The sequence below is a fragment of the Lonchura striata genome, chromosome 3 (genome assembly GCF_050655825.1).
Source record: "Lonchura striata isolate lonStrDom1 chromosome 3, ASM5065582v1, whole genome shotgun sequence".
Lineage (NCBI taxonomy): Eukaryota > Metazoa > Chordata > Aves > Passeriformes > Estrildidae > Lonchura > Lonchura striata.
This window is the reverse complement of record NC_140705.1, coordinates 6,179,580-6,198,344: the sequence shown is the minus strand read 5'-3', so window position 1 is coordinate 6,198,344 and position 18,765 is coordinate 6,179,580. Positions and strand designations below refer to the sequence as shown.

The following is an 18,765-nucleotide window of genomic DNA, read 5'->3' as shown; positions in this document are numbered from 1 at the left end:
CTGAAGTCAGAGGAAAATAATTTTTCTGAAAAGTCATTTTCACTGACCTTATGGAGCTGGTAAATAGTGTCTCCTAAGAAGATTATCTGAGAGACCAAGAAGAACATGAGAATTAGCAGCTAAGGAGGCACTTTTGAATGTATAATGGAGATTATCTATCCTGATGCAAAGGACGGATGAGACATACAATGAGAGACTGTTAGGGCTAGATCAGATACTCCTTTTGCTTTAGAGCAGTTTAAGGATTTAAATATAATGTGAAAATCAAGTGTGCAAAATCACAAAATAGGTTTCCATTATCAGAGGTTTTAAATAAGAACAAGGGAAGTCTTGTGATGTATAAAAATCAGGAGGAAAACAATGTGTAAATCCATTAATAGTAAGATACATAATGTGGGAGAGGGACTGATTTCATTTATATTATATAATAACACAGATAATTACCTGAATTAATAGTAAAAACAACCCTAGTAGTGGCCAGAGCAGAGAAAAACTGCTAAAAATTTGGGGGTAAGACAGATATTTAAACGTACAGGAGCTGTTAAAATCTACCTAAGTATGCTTCAGGATGCAGCTGAAATAATTTTTTACCATTTGAAATTATCTTTAAGAATTCATAGGTTATTAAGAGACTGCTGAGATGGGAGATTAAAAAAAAACAACAAACATTTGTGTTTAAAAAGGGGGAGAGAAGAAAGCCCTGGACAATTACAAGTATATACTAAAGTTAGTATATACTAAAGCTTTCACACTGTTCAAGTCATTTCCATAAGTAATCTACACTCCAAATATAATTTCCATAAGGTGAGTGCATAGTTGTTTACAGAATGTCTAAACCAGAACCATTTGATTCTCAAATGGTGAAGTCATTTAAGTAGATGAGCTCACATGTTCCTTCCTGCAAGCAGGTTAAAAATAATGACAGTAGTCAGAAGGGAAGATCCTCAAAAAAAGTGTGAATGACATTGACTTGGTGGGCAGGGTCAAAATTCTAAAATTCTGAACAACCCTTGGTTAAACAACATGATGAAATTTAGTGCAAAAAGAAATAAAATCACAGCTGTATAAAAACATTCACATGGCTAAACAGTTGTGTGATGCAAGTCTCTTGAGTTCTGGTGAATGGCAATGGATAATTAGCAGCAGTATCACTCTTCTGTTAGCAAAACAAATGTGAATTCACTGAATGAATTGGGTTAGAAGGGACCTTCAAATATCATCTTGTTGCAGCCCTGCCATGGGCAGGGACACCTTCCACTATCCCAGGTTGCTCCAAGCCCCATCCAGCCTGGCCTTGGACACTTCCAGGGAAGAATTTCTGCCTGAGGTCCAATCTTAACCTGCCCTCTTTAGTTTAAATTCATTGTTCCTTGTCTGACACTACTGGCCCTGGTAGAAGTCTCTCTCTGTCTTTCTTGTAAGTCTTTCTCCATCTTATCTTTTTTAAGTATCCCAAGGCTGCCATAAACCTCAGAACTCCTAAAGCCGTTTCTTCTCCAGGCTGAGTAGCCCCAACTCTCTCAGCCTTTCCTTAGAGGAGAGGAGCTCCAGCCCAAGTTCGCTGTTGCATCTGTGCTGTTTGTCTCTGGTAAGAGTTTTCAGATGCACATTTTCTTGTCTGGAAAGGAGATTTCATGTTGCTACCTTGTTTACAGAGCCTAAGAAGAAAACCACTGATGTGTGAAAAGTAGTACCTTTATCTTTAGAAACAGCTGATTCCATGAGAGGAACTGCAGGGCTGTATGACCAGCCAGCTTTCTGCAGGCGGCTGCCAGTCCTTGAACCAGAATCTGAGAGTTGTGGAGCTAAAAAAAATTCTTATTAATCAAGACAGCTGGGAGCAAAGCCAAGTGCTGGGCTGTAGCAGAAATAAGTATGCTGCTTATGTTAGACAGAAGTAAATTATTAGCATACTTAAAATTTTAGAGACTTGGGAGCTGATGTGGTTTTGCCTGATTTTTTTTTAGTAAGTGAATAAAGAGGAAAGATGTTTAGCTACCTGCTTCATATTTCTGTAGCAAATTATTAGACTGACACTGTTGAAAAACAGTAGTGAGGTAAGCAAGCTGCCTGCAATCCTGACTCCAAAGTAGTAATATTTTTTGGGAAGGAGTATACATACTGTATACATATTACTGTATGGCATACAGTAGTAGTCACAAAACAAGAATTTACTCAATGATGCTGCATCCTAGAATACAGTATAGAATATTTTTTCATGTCATGTTCTTAGTGTAAAATTCCTGCTTAAGCTTTATCTATTATCCAGTTTTATAGTTTATGTATTGTATAGTGAAATAGAAGCAGAGCAAAGGACACTAACAATTCTATAAGGAAAAGGTCTTGGATAAGGGGAATTTACTTTGGGAATAAGTAGTTGGTATAAGTATGGTAAAATGATAGTATAATGGGAGTGTACACTTGTGTGCAAAATGAGGTGTGGATGATAATGCTGCAGGTTGGTACCTATCTAATTACTCTTATTTTAGAATCATAAAAGTAGAGAATCACAGACTGCTTTGGGTTGCAATGGACCTTAAAGATTATCCAGTCCCACCTCCTGTTATCAGCAGGGACAACTTCCATAGACCTGGTTGCTCCAAGCCCTGTCCCTCCTAGTCTTGAGTGCTCCCAGGGATGGGGCAGCCACAGCATCTGTGGGCAACCTGTGCCAGGGCCTCACCACCCTCTCAGGGAAGAATTTCTTCCTGATACCCAATCTAAACCTGACCTCTTTCAGCTGAGACCACTTTCTTATATGAAGGTACTCTCATTGATTTATTCCCCCCTAATGTTTTCCATTAAATCTGAAGTTTATATGTAGCAAGTTCAGTCCTATTGTGTTTCTGGTTTGAGTATCTCTTGGATAAAGTCTAGACTATGCTAAGCTTGAATGTATTCACTTTTAGTTGGTAATTTGCCATTCTTAATTTAATACTAATATCCCATACTGAAATTTCAATTTCAGTTCAAAACTGTAAATTCTGTTCTTGGGGCTAAAACTGATGCTGCTTTTGCAGTGCAGTGATGTGCAGCTGGCTACAGGCACAGTCCATGCATCAAGCTGAGTGGTCTGGGACCCCCTCTGATCTCTGAAGATGTAACTTCCACAGGTGGCTTCCCTTTATTTTGAATGACTGCTTCCACCAGATTTGGCATCCCACTTCTTCTCCTGTCATTTAGAATCTATTTGCACAAAAAAATTTCCTTGACCTCAAAGCCAGACTCCTTGAGTCTGCATCTGTGTCATGGGAGGCTTAGGTGGGATTTCCCAGAGAGGTGAGTGGGCTCCCCAGGGAATGGTCACAGCCCCAAGGCTGACAGAGCTGTTTGGAAAACACTCTGAGGCACAGGGTGGGGTTGTTGAGGGGTCCTGAGCAGGGCCAGGAGTTGGACTTTGGTCATCCTTGTGTCCCTTGCAGCTCTGGATGCTCTCTGGTTCTGCACATTTGTCTCCAGTGTTCCAGACTGGCACAAGGGCATCTGCAGGGCAAATGCAACAGAAAATGCAAGGCAACATTTGCAGGACAAATGCAACAGAAACAGAGCCAGTGTGAAACAGTGCCACAGGGCAAGAAACTATGGAATACTGATTATTTTTTGTGTCCTACTTATTTGTAAAAAACTTGTTCATAAAAAGAAGAAAATCTCCATTTGTTACAACCCTGCTTGCCAGCCACTGGGCTTGTTTCTTCTCACCAATTGCTCTGGATCTGTGGACAGCAGCTTCAGTTTCATAATCCCAGTCCAGTATCTTTTTAATATCATGCTGCTACTGATATATTTTTCACATCAGGAAATGAAAATTATTTTGATGAAGAGCAGTACTAGTTTTAGCTCTAAGATAGGATTAGTCTACTTTCTAATTCTGGTTTTTAAACAGAAATCATGCCAACTGGAAATTTTCCAATTTGTTGAAAAATGACATGGGAGCAGTTTGGTCAGGAATATTTGCTTTTTCACCCTGGGGTTACTTCCATCTGCCTAATAGAACAATTATATCACTCTAAGACTGAAGTTCCCTGTGCTGTCTGGAAGTGGATGGTACTATGGCTGTTGAGTCAGATGGAAACCTCTGCTATTTTTCTACCCTTCTGTACCCAGTACAGAGCCTGTATCTGTCATCTCAGCCTTTCTGCTTGCTGGAATCTGCTTACTAAGTCCACACAAATCCTCTTTCCTGGCCTGCACAAGCCCAGTTTTCTGATGTGTGCTAAATTCTTTATGTCATGAGGTCCTGTAACACTGTAAAGTTCTAGAGGCTAATTTAGCATTGTGTATACTGGAAATTAAAATATGCTGTTGAAATATTTTTAATAGGCAGGTAAACCATTGTGTGGTGTTCCCTTGGTATTTCAGCATCTGTGCAGCTTGAGATCCTGGCATCCTCTAAAGACTGGGACCTCTGATGGGGAAGAAAACAGCCTCTCCAAGTGTAAAAATGTTTCAAGCATTTTTTTTTTCCCACTGAAGTTTATTCAAACTGGAAAGCATCTTCAGTGTTTTTTGTAGGTGAGTGCTGAACTGGGGGTTCCAGTGACAATCTAGAAGCAGCATGAAGAGTGTATCATCTCTGTTTATGCAGATGCTTTCCATCCATCATTTTTTCCCATGATCTGCAAAATCAAATTCACAGTTAAACTTTTCAGACTGATAACAGCATTAAGAGGCATTATACCCAGCAGATTATAGCTCATTTGAGCCTCCTCTGAGGGCATCAAATCAATGGATGTGGGAGAATGACAAACTCGCAGTCTTTTATAACTCTTTCAATGCAATTTATGAACATTAACATTTTAGTCTGTGGAAGTTCTGCTGTTTGAACTTAGAAGGAACAAGCTGTTACCTATAGTTATTACTTTTTCTGAACTGAAATTTTATATATATATATAGATACATATTTATTTATCTATTTATTTATGTATTTATACTGATGTCTTTACATTTTAGCACAATTCCTGTTGTGGGGAAAGTCTATATCCTATGTAATGAAAAAAAAAAAAAAAGAAAAATAATCTGTTCAAATAAATGCATCAGGTGCAATTGTTCTCTTATAAGCAATTAGTGAAGGAAGGACTACAAGGAGCAAATTAGGTTAAAAAGAAAATATGCATAAAGAATTGATGGATTTTCACTGGCAAGCTACAGAAGATGTGCTCCATATCTCTGAGCATGTGGCCTCCTCTGGACCTGCTCCATCAGGTCCATGTCCTTTTTGCAGTGGGGTCATCAATGCTGGATGCAGAAGAGGGGCAGCATTCTCTCCCTCACCTCCTGCACTCCTTATTTTTGGTCCAGCCAAAGACATACATGATATATATGAATGTGATGTCAATATCCTCAATTTCTCACATTTGTAAACAGAACATTTCCTGCTCTTCCAGCGCACTGATGATTTTTTCTTTAGTTTTCTTTTCACCACTTCCCTACATGTTTATTTCTGATGCTTTTGTTGATGCCGTTAATTCAGAAACACCATTTATTTATAGTTGATGTAGGTTTGCTAAAGACTCCACTCAGCCACTTGACTGGAGGCAAAGTATTCCCATCCTTGGTTTGTCTTCCTTGTACAAAGAGCCTCAGAGGCTGCAGCTCCGAGGAGCTGCTCAGATGTACAGACAACAGACCTGCTCGAGTAATTTGCAAATGAAGTGTAAGACGGGGAATGACAGATGGTTGGGACAGACTGGGAAGAGCAAGGAACAGTCAAACAGCACAAGCAGAGCATTAGACAGTGGTCACAGTGCTGCTGGTTGTGACTGGGGGGGTCTCTGGGCTGCAGAGAAAGTAGAGCGAGGATGATGATGAGAGGATGTGCATTGGTGAGTCAGGAGTTTCCCTTGTACCATTTTTTATCAGTTAGGTAACAATTATGGACCTGCATGATATTAGATTCTATTTGCTCAGGTTTTTTTGCTTCATAGTCACTTTCAAAATTGTCAGTGTCCTTTCCAAATCCAGACAAGTTGAAACTGTATTTTTAGTCCTATTTGTGCAGTTTGCAGTGTTAGAGGAGAGGAGAGGGAGAAAGCATTCCCCATGACTGATGAGAACAGCTGAAATGCTATAAATGTTGATCACTGTAGGCAAAATAGCAAATCAGGAACAGGCAATGCAAGCATTTTATTAGTTTAAAATGTCCCATGGCTTGTTCTTGTTTATTTTTCCAGTTTAACTGGGTTGACAATGTCAGGGAATAAGTAGTGTGCATTTTATGGTTGTTTTACAATGTTGCATCTCCAAGAGTATAAATAAGACACAGTTTCTCAGCTCTTGGTGTCGCCTTCATTGTAGTTCATCCTTGCATTTAGCATTTTGCACACTGATGTCCTGATTCTGCATCACAGCAACAAAGGTGTACCCTGACACAGCCTCAGTAACAGATTTTTAAGAGGCTGAGGTTTCTATACTCCAGTTGGGGATTGTGTAGAAATAAAGTGATTAAAAATGAGTGATGAAAACTCTGGTTCTGATCCCATGGTTTCCCATGAGCATGTGGTTTCCCACTGTGACTGTGGGTCTGTCCTGACCTCAAGTGTCACCACAGGGACAGGACAGTGGGGTGGCCTCAGAAGGCTTGAGGACATGAAATTGCAGTTGCCAAAGATCAATACAAATAGTGTCGTAATAAGATGGATATTTATGTAGCTTGTATTGTATCAAAGTTTATACAGTTAATAGGAAGAAATTCTTTGATGTGAGGGTGGCGAGGCCTTGGCACAGGTTGCTCAGAGAAGCTGTGGGTGCCCCATCCCTGGAAGTGTCCAAGGCCAGCTGGAACAGGGCTTGGAGCAGCCTGGCTTAGTGGAAGGTATCCCTGCTCATGGCAGGGGTTTGGAACTAGGTGAGCTTTAAGGTGTGTTGCAACCCAAACCATTCTGTAATTCTATGAATGTGAATCATTTTCACACAGCTTCTCATAATAAATAATTTCAGTCCTAGTTCTGTGCACAGGTTTGACCACCAGTCACTTATTTATTATTGGCTCTAGCACTTCAGTTTTGTTGTGGAGTTGTTTTATTCTTCTCCTGGAGTGCCAACTAACTATTTTTATGAGGGATACAGGCTTGTGTCTACATTAGCATTTTGAGTCTGAGCTGGGCATTTTCATGAGGCAACTTTCCTGTTGCTTGTCATTAACTGTGCTTTTTGTTCACATCACAGAGCAGTTCATGAACTGGATGCCTTTCAGATGAAATTCATCTAGAAGATGCACTCTAGTAGAATGCCTGATATGCTCCAACTGCTAATGGGCATTCAGTCTGTGGCACCTGATCAGAAAGTCCTCAGCACCAACTGTTTTGCTGCAGAGATCTGCTCCTGGAATCTTCCTTATTAATATAAATGTAGCAGCTTTTGGTAAAAACTAATTAAGGTTGTTTTTCTTCCTTATTTTGTGTGCTAAATTAACATAATAAGAACTTTAGAAAAATATACACAGTAATTTGTTCCTTTTGCTACCAATTAATTGTTGGGCTTAACAACAGGAACAAGACAAAAGTGATAGCTGGTATTGTACTATGAACATTCTTAAATCCAATGCAGATGAGCCTCTTGGAGTTCACTACATATATTATCTACTCAGTTATTATTTGAAATCTTAAAGCAAACAAAAGTAGGCTGTTTTTTCAGGACAGTCTCAATATTTTCTTCACATCTTTGTTCTTAGCATTATTTTTACCATTCTCAAGCCAAAATGTTAGGCTGCTATTTGGAAAACAAATGCATTAAATCTTCCACAAATCTGTTCAGGTTTTTATTTTTTTTTCCCACTGACAAATATAATGCAAAAGAGAAAAAATAAAAGACAACTATTATGTGATGTTGCACAATAATGGTAGCCAGCACTGGAATCAAATGTAGCTTTTCAGGGAACAAAGAATGATGTCTCTACATAACACTCCCCAGCACTGAGGTTAAAACTAATGGATCTGGTAATAGAATGTGCACTTTGCCAGCTGGTTTGAAAGAGCACTTCCAGTATTTCAGGGAGCTCATACAGCATCTGGAACTGGAGTACTTCAAATATGGTGTGCTCAGAAAAGCTGTGGCTGATGATACAGTAAAATAACAGTGTTCCTATAAAGAAGAAATGTAAAGTGTGGATTTTTCTTTTAGCTCAATCGTTGGGTGTGAAATTGAATTGAGAACTCTCCAAACTATATTAAATCAGCCCCTTGGCATTGCCACAGGAACAATTTATTTCATCTTGAAGGAGCCTTTGGTTTCCAGATCAGTGGAGCTAAGCAGGAGGAATGTGCGTCACATTGAGGTAAACAGGGATGTGAGCTGGTTAAAAACAGAAAAGGCAACGCAGCAGAATTCTGTGCCCCTGACATTTGTCAGCCTCTTCTGAAATGTGAATGCATTTCCATTAAGCTTTGGGGCAGATATTATCTCTGTACCTTTTGTTGTGCTGATGAGCTGGAAGACTGGAAGGAAAATTTATTTGGTTCAGCTGATTTTTCAAGAGGGACATCTTTGTTGTTCTGTTCACCAGTTGTTCACAGTGCTGTCATGCCATGATGGGCATGTAATGCAGGAGGGATGGTGAGGGATGGATGCCTCCTCCTGCCTTAGTCCCAACATGAGGTGGGACCAGCAAACTTCTTCCAGCTCCTGACCTACTTTTGCCATCAGGACTCTTTGAGAGATGAAGAGTTAGAAATGTCTTTACGACGTTGTGTAACATCTGTTAGACTTTCTCAAAGTCCCTCTCTGGTACAGATACTAGATCTGTAAGCAGTAAGCATTACATCAAGTATTTCTGCTGTCAGAATGTTTTTGGCACAATGTGGAGGGCAGAACACTCATTGCATCCTTCAGGATCTAAAAGTTCTATGCAGATGCCTGTGAACAGCCCCAGTGTGTAAGGATAACACAGCAGGATGTGTGAGCCATGGGACAGGGCTGTGTTTTGTGGTCAGTGTGCTCCTGTTCAGGGTTGGTTCACTGCAAATTGCAGGGCAATGAGGCCATTGAGCATCACTTCTGAAAACAAACTGTGCATTCTTTACTTAGAAAAGCTTAAATGTATGATGCTCCCCTTTATCAGGATTGCAGTAGTGAAGGCAAATCAATCTTCATTTTATTGGAGAGAGCAAGATTTAATACTTTTTTAATGCCCCCCCCCTCTTTAAGCCCAGCCTTAAAAATTTTTTTTGGCTTTACTGCTTTATTTCATCTCTGATTCACAATTTACCTGACCTTCCGCTCTTGAAAACAAGAGAAAGCCAAGCATAGAACAACAAACTGAATAGACTGGGGTAGCAAACTGAGTTGGTTTGCTCATGTACTGACAGAATTGTTCTATTTTGGAATATGCTAATTACTGCCATGTTTAATGCAAATAAACCCAAGCTCATTCCAGCCCTATCTTAATGCTCTAATCCAATGTCATGAAGAAATGAGCAGGGCTGTATACTGAGTTCCAAGGTAAGGGACACACTTTTACACAATATAGTAACCAGGAGGTCACTGCAGAGTACTTTGTGATTATGATTACCTGACAAAATAGCCACTGTTCCCTGGTTTTCCCCCCTTTCAAAATGTCTCACATGTAGAAATGTCCTTTTAAAATGTACCCTGATGAAGGACAGGTGGAAAGACACATTTTTCCGTTCATGTTGCCAACTGAGAGATTCTCTTTGGTAACAGAAGGAACCAACAAAAATGTTTGTTTCTGCAAACCAGCATTCATACAGTAATATTCAGGGTGAACATTCAGATAATACCCTCCCTCACTTGTAAGGAGGGAGTAGGAAGATCCCACACTTTCAGCTACAGCTACCTACAGTGAAAGGTGAAATAAAAAGCTACAACCTGGAGACCTTTGCCTTAAGGGGATCTCTAAATGGTGAATTTGTATTTTATTCTCCCACCATTACTTAAAGGCAGCAGGACAAGCCCATAGGAATTCTCTATCATCACTGGTTTAAAATATTTCCTCTCCTTATAGCACTCCTGGAATTTTAACTGAGAATCAATAGTGGATTTTCACATGCACAACCAGGATTCCCAATGAGTTTCATCTTTTTAGAAGCAGAGAATTTGAAGAGGCTGTTGCTTATACTGGCTACTTGTGGGACTTCTTGCTGTTTAGGAATATTCACATGTGAGTTGTATCAAGCTGCTTGGTTGTTTTGTGTGTCTCATTAAATAATTGTTGAAAGCACTTCAGATGAGCCCAGTTCTTTTAAGTTTTCATTAGACAAATCGGGATCCCTTATTGTTTTCCTCTAGTCTTTCCTCTCCTTTTGTCTTTGAGAACCACAAAAATGTATAGTGCTCTTCTTTCCTTCTTACCCTTTTCATCAAAGCAATTAGGCTTTTTTCTATTTCTGGGCCAGTGGCATTTTGATGTGTTACAGGTCTAGTGCTAAATAACTGCCTCAATTTAAGTATAAATCTTTTAACAGGCAGTCTTTGTTTAATATCAACACTGTTGGTTATTTTAATTCTGCTAATCTCTTTCCCTCTACATTATTTATTGATTTGCTTACACACAGATGCAACAGAAAACGCCTCATACTTTGGGTTCTGTTTCCCCAGGCAAGATCCCAGAATCTCAGGATGGTTTGACCTGGAAGGGACCATCTCATTGCAGCTCCTGCCATGGGCAGGAACACCTTCCACTACACCAGGTTGCTCAGGTCCCTGTCCAGCCTGACCTTGAACACTTCTGGGGATGGGTATCATCTACCTCTACCTCCTGTGACAGGTTCACAACTTCTCTGATCATCCTTGCAGTCTTTTGTTGCTCTTCTATCTTGCCATCTTCCTTAATTGTGGATGAGAAGAGCTACACACAATATCCAGGCTAGGTCATTTACAATACCCTTAATATGGCATTGACATAACTCAATGCTGAAATCACTTCAGCTCATATTTTCTAGGCTTCTGTTTTAGTTTTTTTGTTAAATGTGTGTCACCTTAGTGACTCCTTTATCCCTCTAGAAGTAACTGGTATGCTTATCCTCTTTGCTATAAACTGGGAATGAATCTGTTCTTAGACTGTTTTTTCTGCAAGACTCTTCAGTGCAGAGCTTCCTGTTTTAGCAGATTCTTTTTTCTTGTGCCTCATGAGAACTTTGTAGGGTTGCAACCAGCATGGCTTGTCTGGAAACAGAATACATTCAACTCTGAGATAGGAGTTTATATCTTACAGGGGTATTTATATCCAGTACAGAACTAATTTCAGGAAAAAATAATTTAATAATTGCGAATTATATCCCTTTCTCTATTGTGGTTAGTTCCTTGGGGTATCTTTTACATGAATGAACAGGAAAAATTGAAATATGAAAAATGCTTTCTTTATTTGCTTGCAAAACTCTAGGAAAAGCATTAGGCTAAAGTTCTAAATCACAGCCATCTCCTAAATCAAATGTGTAGCAAGGGTGATAATGAGTGTAAACACACTGAATAATAAAATGCAATTTGGGTTCTGAGTTCTAGGGCTCTAATCCAAAGCTCGCTGATGTCTGTGGAAAGGCTTCCATTGATTTGAATTAGGCCTTGGCTTTTGTCCTGAATGAACACAATACCAGTGGAGCTATTCATGAAAGAAATGTTTGGAAATAAATCACAGGAACTTGCTGTGTCAGAACCCAATTCACTTGCTAATTATGGCTGTCATGTTTTACAATGCTCATTGTGTCGATACTTTGTCATAGTCCCTCACATGAACTAACCAAATTCAATCTTAAAAAAATAATTTGCTGCCACTGCTGTAATTGGAACGTTGTTTCTGGATCATTAGTCTGATGTTTGAAACCTTCTTTAACTTCTAGACTAAACCTATTTATGCCAACTGTTTCCCCTTGTTTTATGCCAATGTCGTCTTCTAGATTTACAGCATACATGTGTGATTTGTCCTTGCTCTGAACAGTACTGGTAAATTACTGATGACTGTCCCATCTCTTCTCAGGCTTTGTTTTGTTTTGCTAAATAAGCCAAGCATCTTAATTTCTTGTTTAGTAAGTTGATAATCCATAGAATTATGGAATGGTTAAAAATGGAAAAGACCTGTAAGATCATCTAATTCAACCATTAATCCAGCACTGCTGTGATGACCACTAATCTATGTCCCCAAGTGCCACATCCACCTGCCTTTTGGGCACTCCCAGGGATGGTGATTCCACCAGTTGCCTGAGCAATCTGTTCCAATGACTGTCAGCCCTTTCAGTGAAGAAATTGCTCCTAATGTCCAGCCTAAACCTCTCCTGGTTCAGCTTGAGGCCATGTCCTCTTGTCCTGTTGCTTGTTCCCTGGCAGCAGAGCCCGACCCTCACCTGGCTGTTCCCTCCTGCCAGGGAGTTGTGCAGAGCCAGAATATTCGCCCTGAGCCTCCTTTTCTCCAGGCTGAGCTCCCTCAGCTGCTTCTCATCAGACTTGTGCTCCAGACCCCCCCCCCCAGCTCTGTTGTCCTTCTCTGGACTCATTCCAGCACCTCCCTGTAACCTTTATCTGGATCTATTCCCATTAATCTGCTTAGGATACAGGCAACAAACCCTGCATTTTTAATGAGCTGCTATAGTGCTCCATACAATGCTGTTAACACTGTCCTTGCTTTACTGGAAATACTTTTTCAAATATACCCAGCATCTTGTTTACCTCCCTATGGCTGCATTTCAGTGATCACTGTTACCATGTGACTTGCGGGGTCTTGGTCTCAGATGAGTTCCATTTAGTGCTAGAAATAGTTTTTATTCAAGAAGGGCATAGGTTTGCCCTTGTCCTCAGAGGCTTTTAGCTCCTGTCTGTCACTCCATTGCTCATTTCTTCCTTGCATGCTGCTCTGTTTGTTCTCAGTATTGGCTGTCCTAAATGATAACCATCAAGCTAGAGTAATCAGCAGCTTTAATTAGTATGGTCCTACTTTGTGCTAATTTTATTAATTTAGAAAACAAACAGAAAAGAACTTTGGAAATTGCTAGAGGCACTGAGTGATGGGAGCTGACAGAAGGTGACAGGAGAGAACTGGGGAAAGGTGCCCAGTGCTGGGCAAAGGAATAATGAGATGAAGAGAGGTCACAGGGCCCAGGAGGGAGAAGTGGGAACCTGGGGAAGTGAAGGTTGCTTACATCTTCCAGAGCATTAATTGTGCCTCATTGAGACATACTTGGGATGGATGAAGACACTCCAAAATCCTAGAAATAAATGTATAGCTCATGACTTTCTACATTTTGGCTTTTCAAGAATAGCAACACTGCTGCTTAACTTTGGATGTTTCCTTTTTTTTTTTTTCCACAAGTTTCAAAGTGCTCTGAAAGTTCAAATACTTACTTTCTAAAAGCATTTAAAAATACTTAATCCTAAAAGCACTTTAAAAGTCTTCAATTGAGAGGATTATGAGTCTTGAATAATTTATCCACAAAACTTGAAAGGGAAAGAATTTGCTTAGGCCTTTAAAATGTATATGATACATTTTCTTATAGATTGGAATTACTCTGAAAGACTTTTATCCAGATAAGTGCATTCAGCAGATATTAGAAGTCACAGGCAATAGCAATTAAGACATAAGGCTTTTCCTGGGAATTGATATCAAGCTTGAAGGAGTGGGGATGGCTCAAAATGCAGCTGGAGGCCATTAACTTCACTTGATGATTAATGACCTCTGCTTAGGTCATTATTATTATCAGCTGAAAATGTAAAAAAATCCAGATGTATGAATCTTTTTAATGGGAGTTGCAGTTTCAGTCAGTGCAGTGGAAGTGTCCCCACTGTGCATAGACTGCCCTTTAATAATATCAAGTAAAGGGTTTGATTTCCCTTCTCCCCACAGCATTTTCAGGAGTGTTAATCAAGGCTGGGTCTCTAAAGCTGTGCCAGTATAAAATTGAAAAGCAAGCAGAATAAAGTCCATAGTGCTTTAAAGTTCTCGCAGTGTGGCAATGGCATCCAGGACTTAATCATTTTTTTTGCAGTTCTCCATCTATCCCTTTCAGTGCCTAATCAGAGTGGGTCACAGTGTAGCCCAGGAATGGGCCCAGCACATTCCTCGTGTTCATTGTTTTTGGACCCACGTTTGAAATTGTGTCTTCCCTAAAGTTGTGTTAGGTCCCTCACCAAGATCTGGGCTCTGGCTTGTGTTACAGAGGGGCAAGCACACAGCCCTGACTGCTGCATCCAGACAGAGAGCATCTCTTTATTAATAAATGGTCAGTAGAAATAGATACTTCCCAGTGTCCAGACAAGTCCATGCATGGTTCCTTCTGCTCTTGGTGAAACTTTTTTTTATATGATGAATTTTATTGTTGACTTGTAGAGAAACAGAGCTACTACTGGGAAATGTTCACCTTGCTGCTAATTTTTTACTTATGAGACTTCTGTTCTAAGGTCTTGATCATTGTATACATACATATATATAAAAATACCTTTCTGTCTCTCACAGAATCATGTCTTTAGTCACCCTCTGCCAAACCACAGAGCTTTCACCTCCTTTTTATTTTTTCATTCCTCCAAGTATCTCCTGCAGTGAGAGGACGAGGTGAGTGAGGTCAGGCAGAATGAAATGAAAATCATGAAAGCTTAATAGACCATAGGGAGGTTCCTTTGAAAGGGTGCCAGCGATGGAATATCAGTTATGGGGAGGAAGACCACAGAGCTGGCAGTGAATGAAAGGAGATCGGGCACATGCGCCGTGGTGTCCCAGCCCTGGCTGTGGAACTGGGCTGCTTCCCTGTTAACTCCTTAACAAATGTCTCACTCTGACTAATTACTCCCATGGTGCTGTTAGTGCTCCCTGTGCAGCTGCACTGTGCTGCAGGATGCATTTTTTTGAGAAATTCTAAATTGTTTGTTTTGCTGGTAAGCTCAATAGATGAGAACTGAAGTATTGATGAGATTACATAAATTGCATTTTCTATCTTCTGTAATCTCTACCAGTTATCCACTGTAAGGCAAAAGGAATTGTTTTCCTGGATGAGAAGCAAAGAAGTATTTTAAAACATGTAAAAATGTGAAGACTTGTAGAGATAGCAAAGAAAACAGAATCCTGAAATGGTTTGAACTGGAAAGAACCTTAATGATCATCTCATTCCAGTTCCCCACCATGGGAAGGGACATCTTCCACTAGGTCAGGTCGCTCAAAGCCCCATCCAACCTTGCCTTGAACATTTCCAGGCATGGGGCATCAACATCAGGTTATTGCCAATATACATTAGGTTATTGTAATTATAAAAACCCCTGACATAACAGCTCTCAGTGTATAAAAAATGGTGTGGCAAATCATCTCACCAGTGATTTTTTTTTTTTTTTTTTCAGAATAAAGCACTCCTAAAAGCAGGGGCTTTGGTCTGGCTGATTCTCCATCTTACAAAACTTCAAGTCTTGATTGCAGTAGCTAAAATGCTCAGATTTGATGTGTGACACACTGGATGGCAGTCTGAAATCTGAGTAAACATGAAGGCTGGGCTAAATAATAACTGCCCCATTTCAGCTTTGGCATTTTATGAATTTATGCTTGTGTGATTGAAAAGACCTATGTCAGAATTGATTTAAGAACTTTGGGTTTATTTGATGGTGTGAAACTTAGTCCTCTGTGTACTCACAGCTTGCAGAGAAATCATGGAATCCGAGCCTCCAAGGCTGACAAAGTGCCTTGAATTTCTGTTCATCTCCAAGTCCATGGTTGTGGTAAACTTCAGTCCTTCCTTTTACAATGCTAAATATCCCTATTTTTGTTGTGAGCTTTTGAACGTGTTTCTACAGCTGAACATTTTGAAGCCTGAAGTTTCTCTTTCAGACAGATTACTGTTTTCAGTTGTCCAGTTTGTTTCCAGATGCTGCAGGACCTCTCAAAGGACAAATGTGTATTCTCTTAAGTATTTAAATGACAAAACATCCAGAAAAACATGGCATGCAATACAAAATGACCCTGCAATGCTGATGTGGATGTAAGCCTCAGTTGTAGCCTTTGTCTGCTGACTCCACTGTAATTCAGCACAATGGTTGCTTCTGTGCAGATGAGCCCACTGTTGTCTGGTGTTTTCAGTCATGTGCCCTTTCAGCTTCATTTCATATATCACTGTCACAGGTTTGCTCAACTTGTATGAGAAGTTCAATAGCTGCTGGGTTCTCAATTTGAAGACTTCTTCCCCTAAACCTTTTGCAGAGTTCAGCACTACCAGACCACTGCTTTCCTTAATTTCTTTTCACAGAGTCTTTATTTGTCTATGGACACCTGTCCCCAAAGGCCACAGGTTGAACCTGCTTAAACAGCTGTTGAGTTTCAGATTGTTGTTTGGCTCAGACTGATGTGACAGAGCATAGAGTTAATCTTCAGCATTATTTCTTTTTCCTTTGCAGGAGAAGTTTGAAGGTTTGTTCCGTGCCTATGATGACTGTGTGACGTTCCAGCTGTTCAAAAGCTTCAGGCGTGTGCGGATAAATTTTAGCAGTCCCAAATCAGCTGCTCGTGCCAGAATAGAGCTGCATGAAACACAGTTCAGAGGGAAGAAGTTAAAGTTGTATTTTGCACAGGTAATGAAATTTGGACTCTACTTCTGTGTTACTGCACAATATTTAGTTAAAAGCTATGCACTAACACTGAATAAAAGTAATAAAGGTTTCTCCCATGTCCAATCTCTCTGATAGAAGATTACTTAAACCTCCTTATGTTGACTGAGCTGTTTCTGCCCTGAGGGTCTGCAGTAAATTTAAAGGACCACTTAGGACTGAAGTTGCTCATTCAACACACAGAATTATGTATCTCCGAGGTGATTTACAACACTGAATGTTGTCTGTGGGTAACTCTTTTAACTAACCATAAGAAAGTTCTAATGTAAAGAATCCAAGTGAATAAAAAAGGTGGGACTAGATTGCATATTTGGCTGCAGCCCTGAGCCACAGTCAGACTTCCTCCTGCCTTTTTGGCTTTTCCTAACTGAATACATGAATTACAAATACTGAATTCTCTAAAAGGAATTTATTGAGTCTAAATTAAAGGAAGAAGGTAGGGGAAGAAAAACACTCCCAGCCTGGGGCTGTAGGTGATTATATCCATCTATTGGAACTGTCAGGTGGGTGTTCAGTTCTTCTTGGCCAAGGGAGAAAGAACATAAATCTCCCACAGCAGGCTGGGCCCCAGCCAGGATAGAGAAAGTTGAAGAAGGTTGAGAACCCAACCACCACCTCTTCTGAATGCAGTTTAATAAATTGATGAGGTCACGTGGCTTGTGAGATACCCACTAGTGTTTAAAAGCAATGTAAGTGTGCTTTGTGCTGCCTGTTGGCCCTTCAGAGGTCTGAGAATAAGGGCTGGCTCACTTAAAGGTACCAAGCAAACTCATAATGTTAAATTATGAGCCCCTTCATCCTGGTCAGAATAGGAACTGTTGTGAGGCTAGGCAGGAGCAGAACCACAGGAAGATGTGAAGCTACAGCTGTGAAACAAACAATGTGCTTAACGAGTTAGATGAGCTCAGATCTTACAGCTGGATTTAGGTGTTAAGAATCTGCCTCAATCCCATTTTCTATGCCCTGATCTCCTAAATCTGGCTCTGAATTTTTTTTCCTGAAAGGTTGAAAAACCTGCAGTTAGGCAGATCTGAGAATGATTTCTTTCTAACTGTACATTCAAGAGGATAATTGAAAGCTGGGGCTAAGAACAAAAAGCAAAATGTGCACAATAGTGATTAGTCTCCCTATCTAAGCTGATTTCCTGCAGAGCCATTCTGGTATCTGCACTATGGTCTCCAGTACACATAGTCTTACAAGAGCTTATTAGTCGTGTTCAGGGAATGAAGATGTGGAAGCAGCAGTGTCTGGCCTCAGCCAAGCTGAATAACAACTTCCAGACCTACAAGTTCTGGGGAGCATGGAGTTGAGAGATCCAGACTGGCTCTTTGCAAACCCCATGTTTGCTATCATGGAAATAGAATTTATTGCTTCTGTGCTCGAGCTGGTTGCAATCTTGCTCAGGTATAGCTGCACTACAATTCATTTATGTCAAGGCTTCTTTAACATACTAGCAAAGAGAAGGAATTAAAGTAGATAATTTAAGGTGGAAATAAAATAAGGACACTGAATTGCAAATGACTAAGGAACACCATAGATTCCTCTTTCACTTCAATGAAAGAAATAAAATCTGTAGAAACCTTTTGAAGTTACTTACAGGGCCTTGGTTCAGGAGTTACTTGTGTAATATCACTTTTTATTTAGGCATTTAGACCAGATCACAACAGTACCTTTACAGCCTCAAAAATCTCGGAGCTAGCAGCTGGGGCTACCAAAGCTTTGCGTTTATCCTGAAGGAATATACACAGGAGGCACAGACACTGTAGCTTTGCTGATGTCACAGCCCCACACTGTGCATTTACTGCACAGGCACCATCTGTAAGGCTGAGATGAAATTCATCTACAGGCCTTCTCTTCTGAGACTGATGCTGCAACCCTGCCTGGGTGGCATTTGGGATGAGAAAAGTATGATTTGATCAGTCATTCCATTAGCAATCCTGTGGGGATGAGAAGCTGGACATGAGCTGGCAATGTGCCCTGGCACCTCAAATATCCTGGGCTGCATCAGCCAGTGTGACCAGCAGGCTGAGGGATGTGACTCTGATCCAGTGAGATCCCACCTGGGGTCCTGTGTGCAGCACTGGGCTCCCAAATGCAGGAAAGGCATGGACCTGTTGGAGTGAGGCCAGAGGAAGCCACAAAGATGCTCCTCTGCTGTGCAGGCTGAGAACTGGAGGTGTTCATCATGGAGAAGGCTCCAGGGAAACCTCACTGTGGCTTTTCAGTACTTAAAGGGGGCTTACAAGA

At 40.4% G+C, this 18,765-nt stretch overlaps 1 protein-coding gene across 5 annotated transcripts in view; it reads left to right on the top strand.

Moving 5' to 3' along the window:
- RCAN2 (regulator of calcineurin 2) overlaps positions 1–18,765 on the top strand; it is an 83,278-nt gene that overhangs the window by 50,745 nt on the left and 13,768 nt on the right. For all 5 annotated transcript variants that reach the window (XM_021529740.3, XM_085576249.1, XM_085576250.1 and 2 more), the window contains one exon: positions 16,309–16,482. In XM_021529740.3, the coding sequence (XP_021385415.2) occupies positions 16,309–16,482 (174 nt within the window). The remainder of the gene's footprint in view (positions 1–16,308; positions 16,483–18,765) is intronic.